At 30.4% G+C, this 12994-nt stretch overlaps 2 protein-coding genes across 6 annotated transcripts in view; one reads left to right on the top strand and one right to left on the bottom strand.

Annotated features, from left to right (window-relative positions):
* Positions 1–3519: 3519 nt before the first annotated feature.
* Positions 3520–4609, top strand: LOC110992660 (transmembrane protein 223). Its single transcript, XM_022258574.2, has 2 exons — positions 3520–4018; positions 4245–4609. The coding sequence occupies exons 1-2, from the start codon at positions 3637–3639 to the stop codon at positions 4535–4537; spliced, it is 675 nt and encodes a 224-aa protein (XP_022114266.2). The 5' UTR covers positions 3520–3636; the 3' UTR covers positions 4538–4609.
* Positions 4610–4921: 312 nt separating this feature from the next.
* Positions 4922–12994, bottom strand: part of LOC110992667 (probable E3 ubiquitin-protein ligase RNF144A) — an 86281-nt gene continuing 78208 nt past the window's right edge. For all 5 annotated transcript variants that reach the window (XM_045630916.1, XM_045630917.1, XM_045630918.1 and 2 more), the window contains 4 exons: positions 10259–10459; positions 9962–10051; positions 9322–9416; positions 4922–8768 (listed from right to left, as the gene is read on the bottom strand). In XM_045630916.1, the coding sequence (XP_045486872.1) occupies positions 8666–8768; positions 9322–9416; positions 9962–10051; positions 10259–10459 (489 nt within the window). In that variant the 3' untranslated portion in view covers positions 4922–8665. The remainder of the gene's footprint in view (positions 8769–9321; positions 9417–9961; positions 10052–10258; positions 10460–12994) is intronic.

Genomic DNA, 12994 nt, shown 5'->3' on the forward strand with positions numbered 1-12994 from the left:
GAGTAAAGAGCATAAATAATTTTAAAACATGAATAAAAAGCCAATAACTATTTTTATTTCTAAATATAAAATTAAAAAATAATATAATTCTTGAATATGTGATGGCTTTTATTTTAAATATTCCCAAAGTAATATACGCTGCTAGTATCTTCGGAACCTTGCCTAATAGACCAGTGTCGATAATTTTTGAAACCAAAAAAAATTACAGTAGGATGAAACCCATTAGAAATGCAGGGGAATATGATCAAAATGAAAGGAAATAGTATATTTCATTACAAGTGCGGAAAGCCTGTCATTGCAACGAGTTCCGACGAATGTCTACCCGAGCCGAGGCGCAGCCGAAGGTGAGGGTTGACAGTCGGGACAAGTTGCAATGACGGTACCGCACGTGTACTGAACGACTATTTTTAATACAGTTGCGAAAAAATTAAGCAATTTAATTAAACTATTTGCTTTTTTTCTATTCTCTCTACGGAAAAAATTCGTTGCACGTAGATATGTAGCGACTTATATGTTTCCGGTAAATTGTTCTCCGAAGCATTTTAAGCAATTATACTGCGTTCGGGTGGTATTCATTCAAATAAAATATCGTCGAAATTACAGAGTCTTCAGTAGACTATTTTTATTGAAAGAAAACCAAATCTAACTCATTGAGTCCAATCATTAAATCTGATATTGAAACAAATGGTAGCTTCTTTTTAAAATATTTGCATGAATCATAAAAACTTCTGTGTTTTTTTTTTAGTAAAAACTTCATGGTTAGTTTTTTCTTTTTAATATTTTTTTTATTGATATGAAATAAAATAAACCTAACCTAACTTATTGAATCCAATTATTAGTAAACTTTTTAAAAATACGCATTTGCATATATTATAAAATTCTTTTTAATATTTTTTTAATTGATATGAAATGAAAAGAAACCTAACTGAACTTATTGAATCCAATTATTATAATATTTAGAAATCATATATCATAAAAACTTCTATGAATCTTTTTAATAAAACCTTCGTGGTTGTTTTTTTCTTTTTAATACACATTGTTTTGACAGTTGGCAAAGAAAACGCACGAGTGCGGGAATGGCAAAGAAAAAGCACGAGTGTGTAATAGCCCACTTTCCGAACGCTATACCTCCCTGCAATATGCCACTTTTTGAGCAACTGTATTAAAAAATAAATTACGGTCGATCCGAGTTCGGGAAGTGGGAGGGGGGTGACTTTTAAGGGGGAAAAATTGTTTATCTTGATTTCCGGCGAAACTACCAGTCCTATGGAAAAAAGTTAAATGGCAAAGTTGTAGGTCATAAAAAGATCTACAACTTTGGTATTTACAATTTTTTCACATAACCTCAAAATTTAGGTGAAAAATTAAAAAAACCAAGTTTTTAGTTTTTTATTTATATCTTTTTTAAAAAGTTTTTTTTTCTACGAAATTTGGTGAAAACTTACCTTATTATGTCCCAAATATACTGTAATTTATTTGATTAAAAATATTTATTTTTTCGCCTCATTTTAACTTCATATCAAAAAAGCACCCTAATTTTCAATCGAAAATTCTGACGTCAAAATTTCAGCTTTTTTCAAAAAGTTTGGGGGCTTTTTGTTCGTTGAAATGTCTACTTTCTGATGGTGTAAAAAAAATATACATTACTATAGGAAATATTATTAGAAAATGCAAAAAATTGAAAAAACCTCAAATTCGAAAATTTTCTTATAATTATGTACAATTTTGAGGTATTTATTAAAATTTACACTTTAATTACTCAAAAAACATAAGATTTCATGCTTCATTGATAAACGAAAAAATTGCAAATTAAAATATACTTCTATAATTAACAAACAAATAAGTTAATAAAGTTAATATTTAATAAGACATATACAATATTTTGAAAAAGTTGTAGAATCTTCTGTAAATAATATTTGTAGATGCCTATTTATTGCTGTTTTAAGATAATTTATATACCTGAGTGACCTTCGGTGAATTTAAGCCCAGTGTAAGTTATTTCATTGAGAAGTGGGGATAGACCTAGGAGGGTCTGGGCCTTACTGCTACCTGCTATTTCGTAGCAGCTGTAAAAACCGTTAGCCAGTATTCGAGATACAGAGTAGTGTACAACATCGTTTTTAAAAATACACCTGCAGGCTGAGTTACTCTAAGTGATTTGTGAGAAATTTACTTTATTCAAAGAAAAATTCAAAATTCACCGAAGGTCACTCAGGTATATAAATTATCTTAAAACAGCAATAAATAGGCATCTACAAATATTATTTACAGAAGATTCTACAACTTTTTCAAAATATTGTATATGTCTTATTAAATATTAACTTTATTAACTTATTTGTTTGTTAATTATAGAAGTATATTTTAATTTGCAATTTTTTCGTTTATCAATGAAGCATGAAATCTTACGTTTTTTGAGTAATTAAAGTGTAAATTTTAATAAATACCTCAAAATTGTACATAATAAAAAGAAAATTTTCGAATTTGAGGTTTTTTCAATTTTTTGCATTTTCTAATAATATTTCCTATAGTAATGTATATTTTTTTTTACACCATCAGAAAGTAGACATTTCAACGAACAAAAAGCCCCCAAACTTTTTGAAAAAAGCTGAAATTTTGACGTCAGAATTTTCGATTGAAAATTAGGGTGCTTTTTTGATATGAAGTTAAAATGAGGCGAAAAAATAAATATTTTTAATCAAATAAATTACAGTATATTTGGGACATAATAAGGTAAGTTTTCACCAAATTTCGTAGAAAAAAAAAACTTTTTAAAAAAGATATAAATAAAAAACTAAAAACTTGGTTTTTTTAATTTTTCACCTAAATTTTGAGGTTATGTGAAAAAATTGTAAATACCAAAGTTGTAGATCTTTTTATGACCTACAACTTTGCCATTTAACTTTTTTCCATAGGACTGGTAGTTTCGCCGGAAATCAAGATAAACAATTTTTCCCCCTTAAAAGTCACCCCCCTCCCACTTCCCGAACTCGGATCGACCGTAATTTATTTTTCCTTTCATTTTGATCATATTCCCCTGCATTTCTAATGGGTTTCATCCTACTGTAATTTTTTTTCGTTTTTTACTATTTTTGAAGGCTTCGGCACTGGTCTATAAAGGGACTCCTTTTAATAATATTTTTTAATAATTAAATTTTAAGGTTAGTTATTAGATATATTTTTATGTATTATGTTATTTCTGTATTAAATATGAATTTTTATGTTACCTATGTGAATAAATATTAAGTTTTATCATAATGACATGCCTTGTTTCACATTAATTTTTAAATTTTGATATAGAAATGGACAATAAACACCATACATATATTATACAATATTTCCAAAGCATAACGGTTTTAAGAATACTTATTTTCAAATTTAGATGTTCCAGAATATTTAAGTTTAAGCCAACTTTATCTTGATTCTTGATACGTTTTCATTGTTCTTGTGGAATGTGAGTATAGTATGTTATCTGTAGAGATAGATTTTTGACTATTAAAAATTAATATAGTTTTCTGATTTCTCTAGTCTGTTTGCTGTTGAGTGTTTTGAATTTTTAGATTAGGGTTATGTATAGATGTAGAATTTATAATTTGAGTCTTGAATTCAAAATATATTCTAAAGAAATAAACGATTAAGATGTTTTTACCATTTTCTTTTTCAATATTGAAACGAACATCTTTTTCCCTTCGGCATTCTCCTCAATATTACATAAATAAAATTAATGGTCAGAGATTTACTTCCTCTGTTAATAAACCCATACATGATGTTAATACCAAAGTAACAAAGGATGTAATTTTATTTAAATACGAAAACCCAAAGTATTTTAGGTATATGAATGTATTCGCTGTCGTGCAATACATATTTTGGAGTTATTTAGGAGTGTTTGCCCTAAAGAATTTGAGAGATGCTCCTGTGGACTCATCAATAATTAATGATGAAGAAACTCCATGGTTTAGAAAAATCAATCTAGGTGAAAACAAGTACAAGAATACTTTAGGAGCTATAGCCCTTCTTGTTGGTAGGTTGTTATATTTTTCTGTTTTAAATCTCTGTTATATAAAATTTTAAGTTCATAATTGCACAACAGCAGTACAATGTAAACCCAGTTTTCTTTTGCTTTATGATTTATATTCAAGTCTCATTTATGCATATTTAAGCTGATTTTTCCTGATTTTTTCTTCTGAATGTTAATGTACATATAATTTTTATAACAATGCAATAGTATACCAAATATTTGATTGTAGGTACTGGCTCACTGGGGATGATATGGATGTTTACACTTAAATCAGTGCGATATCTAATTCTCAACAAAGGTGGAAGGCATCTTACTTTTGTAACTTACACACCTTTTGGAAAAAATAGAATTATGAAAGTTCCTATAGAGAATGTATGTTGTAAAGAAGATAGGAAGTTTGCTAAAGTTCAACTTCCTCTAAAAGTTAAGAATCACTCTATGCATTATATGGTTGATATGCGGGGAGAATTCAAACACCCTTTGCTTTTTGATTCTACTGCTGGTCTCTCAAGAAAGTGGTAAAGTATTCATCTCTCATGTCCTAAGCTGTAGCATTGAATTAGGAATAAATATGTAAATAAATGTTTTATTTGATATTATTTTTTACTGCAAATTTTGAATAACAATATGTAGCTACAAGGTATCTCATTGTAAAAAAAAATATTTACTGCTATTTAATAAATCTTGCAAGATTGTATCTTGACATAAATAAATAGTATGGCAGTTTTCCATAAGCTTGGAGATTTTTTGAAATCTAAGGATACATACTTATGTTATAAGTTGTGTGTTTGTATAGGTATTGCAGTCATCTAAAACTGTAAGATATTTTGATTGTATGTGTTCTACTACCAGTATTTTCTCTTTATATTATTCATACTTTCCATTAAAGGGATTGTTAAAACTTCATTTAGAGTCATCAAAAATTCTTTATTATATCTATCAACAGAAAGTTAATATTCTTTCAACAAAATAAAACTACATTTACAAATATTAATAACAAAAAATATCTTTTCTTTCATATATACAAAATAATGAGAAACTAAAAGGACCAAAGTGATTGCACTTAGGATTCCTAAAGGACATTATTAAGATTAAATGCTATACATATCTGTGTCCATACAAATTCAACTTTCCAGTTTCCACTATTATTTGTAGTCAACACAGATGTAAAGCAATAAAAAAATCAAAATGGACGTAAACAAAGTCAATATTGAGAACTTAACTTAACCTTACATCTAAAACCTATAGACATTCCTGGATAATTCTACAAATGCTTCTCTAGCTTGCTACGACAAGCTAACGAGGGTCGTTTGTAATGACTAAGGGTTAGAATTGTTATACCATTTTGAAATAGATGATAAACTTGTGGGTTACTATGGGCTTTGATAATGTAAGGATTTAACATATAATCACCAAGACTAAATGAAATGGCTATCAGTGTTTTATCATACAATTGTGCAAATGCTTTTTATTTAGTTTCTGCTTATAAGAAACTACCCACATTTATACAGGAGTTTATGAACTACCCTCCACTTCATTCTCAAAATAAAAGATTTGAATTTTGAGAGAGTGAATCCATTACATCGAACCTCATATTAAGTACAATTATTATTTACATTAAGACATAAATATTAGATTTAATTACATTGTTAAGGCTCTTGTGAGCGCACACATGGAAAGCAGTGTGTTACAATGATTTGTTTTTATTCAAGTGATTAGAAAAATAATGTGTAAATATTTGAATTGATTCTCACTGCATTGCAGTTACACTTAGCACACTTTACGTTCGGTTTACAAAACATTTCTCAAACCTGAACTTGATCTCCAAAATTAAAAACAAACCCTTCATTCTTTTATTTCTTAAAGAAACTAACGCCTATTAAATTGCATTTGTTGCAGCAGTAAACATACCATGTATTAACAACAAATATAATTTAAAAAATATATTATTTAGTAAACAAAAATAACAGATTAAAAATGTCGGTACAATTTCATCTAGTTCTATATTTGAGTAGTCTTGTAAAACGAACCTAAGACATAATCAGTGATCAAAATAATTTTTATTGCTTTAAATATATACTATTTTGCTCACTGTAGAATAAATACTCTCATAAATCACACAATTACATTAGTATTACAATAAAACTATTCTATGTACGCTAAGCGCAATTTGTATGGAAATATTGGGGTTAAATAAGTTTCATATATTAAAAACATTTTTGTAAATAGACTTTATACCAAGGAAGAGACTTCTCCATTATGTAGTATGAAGTTTATGCTCCAAGGTTTGTGGATTGTAGCAATGTCCTAATTTACCAACCAAAACTAATACCTTGATTAAGAATTGTGATGGTGATTCATGGGTTTATACTGAATTTATTGCGTACTCCAATATTGAGAAAAAAATGTAGTAATATTTGAACCCTATTATAAAGGACTGGGATATTTTAGGCAAATCAAGGTATCAGTCAAGGCCTGAATAAATAAGTACGAACGAGATCAGGTAAGCACAATTGTGATTTATAGTCGAATCGGTTTCCTCTTAAAGAACTGTTACAATAATTACAATTAATTTTATTTAAATGTATATTGTATTTTTATTGGCTCAGTAAGAATTTGTTATTCCATGGTTTTACCCTCAAAACTACCCACAAATTCATCCAATCTGGTTGTTAAATTAATGAAGGGCGCGTATCTAGTTGTTTGTGGCTATATGAAAGTCAGAGTGAACATTTACATTTGAAGAATATTCCAACAAAACTTTACTCAGTCTCATTTTACTAACTCAGTCAAATAATAAAAACATCTACGAATAAATTACTAGTGAAATTCGTCAAACACCCAAAGACACACACATCCGCAAGTGATTAGGCGTAGAGGACTGTAAGTATATTTTTATTTCTATTTAGTAAAATTATAAGGGATAATTGGTCTTATTGCCAACAAGCAATCTTTTCCAGGAAACCCTAGTAAGGAAAAAAATGAACGTAATATATATGTATGAAATACATAACCAAATTCTATATGATGCTAATTAATGGCCATTGATTAGATGCGCAGAAGTTTTTATAATATATATTATTACATTATTTAAGTACTTGTGTAAATCATAGAAAATTTAAGTTTTCTTAGTAAACATGCGCGAACATTACTTCATCATTTCATATGAAAAAGGTGTAATTAAATTATGGTAAGGAGATGGGAACCCTGAGACTAGTATTTTTTACTGAAACTGCCGTGAGATGTTGCTGCAGACTATTTGAAGTTCTATAATATGATCTAATAACTTCCAAATTATATATCAATCAATTTATAACCGATATTTTTTTTATATAAAAATCTTTATGGTACGACTAAAACCCGGCAAAATGACAATTGCTACAAGTTGGATGATTTTTTTAAATCATCCGAACCGTAAAAAAATACGATTTTCCCAAATTAGGATTGCCGTTGTTGATCGTAGCTGTTTACAAATGGGGCATGGGACAATCTAGTCTATCATTGATAAAGTGCGTTAGTAAATTCCAGAAATACTTCGCTGGAAATCGAACCCCATCGAATAGCATATACGAAAGCCATCCCTATTAATTAAATCTTTTGTACTAAGACAAAATGCCAGCGCCATCTTTCGATGACGTTATTATAGTTTGACACCTTGGGCAGTGTTGAGTTCACCGCATAAAGGTTAATATAATATTTTCAGTACAATACCCCCTAGTAGTTGCGCTGATAGCAAAACAATTTTTTTTAAAAGAAACAAACTTCAAAACAAAGCGACATTTGTACCCTGAATTAAAAAAAAATAAACCGTCTTGAATACTTATATTATATACCTACAACGCATTTGCTTGTTTCTTGAATGCGTGAACATCTCGAAAACTACTTAACCGATTTTAGACGGAAATTCTTTTTTTTGTGATCACACAAATTGCTTTATCAATCTATCGATATTTAGCAAAAAATAGAAACTTTTGAGTTTAAATTATATTCAGACTTTCTTCAGATAATGTTACCACAAAAAAAGCGTGTTTAAATCACAGCTTTTTAAGTTTTTTTAATGAAGTTTTGTTTCTTTTAAATTTAAGGCATTATTTGCTACCATAACTATTTTTTTCAGGATTTTTTTCAAGATACCTTGCGTCTTAAATAAATTATTTTTAAGTTTTAAAATGCCTTTTCGATGATTCATCTAAATTAGATTTTAGATCTTACATAATCTACATATGTACAATTGTATGTCTATTAGTAAAGTACATCTTTTACCGAGATCTTAAATAGTCAATAAATAATTTATACCATCGCATTTTCTGACACAAAAATCGACTGACTAAAAAAAACACTTTCCAAGATATTTAAGCAATATTCAAATTAACAGAAACTCCCATTTTTTCCCGCCTGCGGTTAACCGCAATACCACGTGACAATAATTAAAAAAAACGAAAAAAAAAATTTTTTTTGCGTACAATGTTTTGTTAAATGCAGTCGATTTTAAGTATATAATGTAATTGATAAACATATACAATAAATATTTTTGATTTTACAATAGCGGGAAAAAACCGCAGCCACGCAAACACATGTAACCGCAGTTGCTTGTACTGGTATGTAAAGTGAGGGTAGTTTTAAAACTTTTTATTAATATGTTTAAAACCGTCATTCGGCGAGATACCGCGATCTGTCCTCGTCTTCTCGGGCGGGACTGATGCTTTCGATTTCGTCCACCTCTTCTAAGTTCTTTGTATTTGGATTGCATAATCTGAAATAATTTAATTAATGTTACCAATGGCTTATATTAGTTTATCCTTGTATGGGACGTTGTGTTCAAGTGGAATCGAGAATGGTTTAGACGTTTTTTTTTGTATTTTCTTAAATTTAAGATGTACATGAAAACATCTTGACATGACGTCCTTAAGATACTATTATATTAGAGTATTATTAGAAAATAAATTTCGGATAGGTCTAATTTCAATTTTAAATATTGTTTGCCATCCATGGCTTTCTATTGAATTAAACTTTTCTCATAAAAAATCTGTATATTTAATTTGAAAATTTTGTATTTTTGATTTAATTACAATAATTAATTATGTTTACATGAGATAAAGAATATAATTGTGTGCAACCACCATTCTCTAAGTATTAAAAAAAATATTAAAAAAAGTGGAGAACTGGCAGAATATATATAAATATATTATATTTTTATTTTATAATTTACACGAAATGGCCTGGTATATCAAACATGGATACGGAAGTAAAAAAGCTTTATCCCGAGTTTCTTTAAGTAAGAGATTGTGGTTATATAAAGACCTTACCTGCATTTGCAGCAAACAATGCACGGCGCAGCCAGCAACAGCAACGGACTAGCAACTAGCAGCAGCAAACCGAAACCAGCAAATATACCCACTACCTGTAATTAACGTCAGGATAATGAGATATACATTTACTACATATTTGGTCGTGACTAACATATACACAAGACACACACAACACATACACAGAACAATGGTAATGGTAATAATAATAATTTATTACAAGAATATGGTACAAAAATGTGTAAGATGGTACAATCGTTAGTTCTCATATTCTGCCACACACAATGGCGTACAAATTTGTATTTAAAGGAATTTTACGTTATTAGTCAAATAAATGTAGTGGAATAAATAAATAAAATAAATAATTAGTCAATTCTTATATTATTTGTTTCGTACATAACATATCACACGTTACTATATTTATATCAACTACAAACTGAAGCAAATAAGCATTCATTGAGTAATACATTTTCTCTAAGTAATACACCAAGTCGATTTTTACTCTAGTCTGTAAATCTTTTGGTAAATTAAGATTACATTAAGAGGTAAAGTAAGATTTTTTTTATTAAACGGGGCTCGCGAGTGCTTTGTCTAAGGAAAATTTGGTAATTGCAGCTGTTATGATAAAAATGGTTGTTACCTGAGCGCGATGCCACAAAACTGATGCGCGAGAGTGGCCTAGTTTGTTTTTACACGGCCCTTTGTCGTAGTGGCGCAGGAGGAAATCGTCCTGGAAACAAAAAAATTTTAAAAATATAGACTTGAGCAAATAGAATACATATATATTATATAGCGTATATTTTTCTACAAACCCACAAACTTTTATTAAAAATTAAAGTTCATGTTTAAAATTTATTAAAATATTGCTTAATTATTTCTCTTAGTATAATCGAGGACTTTATCTGAAGTATCTTATGACAATTTTTGTCACACTTACATCTAAAGAGGCCAGGCAATACCAGCAAAAGACGTGTTTGCATCGCTTGCACATCATTTGGGCACAGCCTTCATCCTTTTCGATGGGCACTCGGCACATAGGGCAGAGTTTTATCAATTCAGAGTCAGCAAGTAAGGGTGCACCGGCGCCTCCCATTGATGAAGATGCAGCCGCCGCTTCGCAGGTAATTCCGCCATGCCACTGAAATATATGATAAATAATGAGGGCGATCTTTGACGAGACGAAATGTTCCATAGATTCTAGAAAGAATATCTATCTATCAGTCATTTAATCAAGCCGCTTTGAACACACGGTTCAGTTACGCACAAAATACATACAAAAACCCTACGCTCATTCTTATTTGCTCATATTACGAAAATCCGAGTAAAGAGATCCTAAAAACTGTATAAAGAAAACATTTGAAATTATACAACTTTTTTTTTTGGCGAAAGCCTAGGTAATGCGATACCAAAGGCAAGAACCAGTCTGTTGCACAGATCCCCGTTATCCAGGAAGTTGCGCATACTAAATGCTGTCTCCGAAGTCCGACACTATCGAAATATTTGTATGTTCGCAGAGTGAATTCGCAGTAGCGATATTGTTCTGCATTAGTTTTTTCAAGCACTCGCTTTTTCTCACAAATTGTAATACATCCTCAAAGTACCAGTTAATAAACTTTAAACGCCTAAAACGAATTACAAAATATTTAAACTCATTAAAATCCAGACAGCTCTGTAATTGTCCGCCATAATAGCCTTATATTTGACATATAATTATTTCTCGCAAGTGCGTAGGAGACAAATATGATAATTTCCAAGTTAATAGTTATAGCAATTTACACATCACGCAAGTTATCGCAACCATTAGTTAAGTTACAAATACCAGCAAACATCTTGAACAGATTGCCTGGTCAGAGGCGATTTTGGTGTGAGAGGGGGGAGGGGGTGACGTATCAATCGTGTGATTGGTTAATCAGTTGACGTTTGTGTTTCGCGCTGCGGTACCCCGCTAATACAATAATCCTATACCAGAATTTTTATGTGCAAGGACGGTCCTCCCTCCGTACTGGTTTAATAAACTGGTCTTCTGAAGCTACCGTATGTAACGTAAAAAGGTGGAGAAGGGGGGGGGGTTTCTTTTATTTTTAATTTGGTGATTACGTCAACAGTAATTATTTACATTTTTACACATATTACATTTTATATACTATTATTTTTGAAAGCTTTGCTAACTTTTGTTGTCAAAAGGGGGGGGGGAGGGGGCAATTACAGTAAATCTGCTTACTAAATACTTGAACGGACCCCTACAATAATGTGGAACTAGCTGTCCACTGAAGTACTTCCGAAACAATTCGACTTACAGTCCTCCAAAAATGAAGCTTACAAATTCTCAAATGGTGACAACGCACTTGCGACTATGGGCGGCTGTATCACTTAGCAGCAGGTGAGCCTTCTCTCCGTTTACCCACGTTATACAATTCATTTAATAATAGCAATCAATAAAAATAAATATTGGTCATTCATGTTCAGTAAAACAATTTATCGTCGCATCAATTAACATTCCATTACAGCTTGTAATTAAAGGCGCCTTCTGCATCATTTGCAGAGTTAATATAATTAAGTAGTTAATTAGGTTACGACATAATCTAATTATAATTGTCTTTACATTTCTAGGTTTCATCTAAGTACTAAAAGACTTCAAAGGATTAGGATTAAAGGGCCTTATTGATACTAAATTCTTAAGGACCCATCCGGTCGCCAAACTCCAAAAATGTACAGTGTTTCTTTCGATTTTTTGTCAACGCTTCTTTAAGAAGGGCGATTAGAAAAAATATCAAATAGAGTTGGGTAGTTTATCCATCCATTTTAAAAGATCGATATACGTTTTAAATAACTTAGCTCGATAGAAAAAAAAACCAAACATAGCCAATTTTTGAGATTTTGAATTCATTTTATAACGAAAATTTATATGGATGATGATTTTGAAATTTACACGATATATTTTATCGCAAGCCAACTAATCCATTTCAGAGAAAAAATTGACCAAATTACATTAATTTAATGTTTTACAAAACTAATTGTTATTCCGAGACGGCGCGCTTCATTACTTCAGCTCTCCACTGCGCTCCGCAGTTCACCCCTAGACACTGACACAGCGGTTTGTGCTGGGATAGAGCCAGAAGCATGTGTTCCGACATTTATTATTTTTATTTATTATATTTATTACTTTATTATGAATGATAGAAATATTCTGTGGCGAGACTTGGCGAATATATGTTTCGAACTATTTAACTAAAGTCGTATAATTCAGTCAAATAAAATAACACTAACACGTTTCACAGGAATGAGACTATATATTGGTGAGAAACAGTACAGTAGATAGACACCTAGTAGTAGTGAGAAGACAGTCACAGTCGGGGGCGGTTAAAAACGTTTTAATTAATAGCTGTAGTACCTTAACCTTTCTTAATTATTTCTAAGAGGAGTGTAAATTTTCGAGAATGCAGGAAAAAAGGGTCCTAGTTTGGAAACAAATGAAAAAAAAAATTCAGTTTGCCCCTTAAATTGTAACATTCCCGTTCTAATAATGAACATCGATTAGAATTCCGAAGGAGAGCACCTTCGAAATCCAAAATGAGTTTGACACTTAAAACGCAGTTCAGACAAAGTAAGCACAAAAACTTTTCATACAAATTTTACACAGAGCGTTTGATACAAACAAGTGACGATCACAAAT

This window comes from Pieris rapae, chromosome 13, assembly GCF_905147795.1.
Source record: "Pieris rapae chromosome 13, ilPieRapa1.1, whole genome shotgun sequence".
In the NCBI taxonomy this organism is placed as follows: domain Eukaryota; kingdom Metazoa; phylum Arthropoda; class Insecta; order Lepidoptera; family Pieridae; genus Pieris; species Pieris rapae.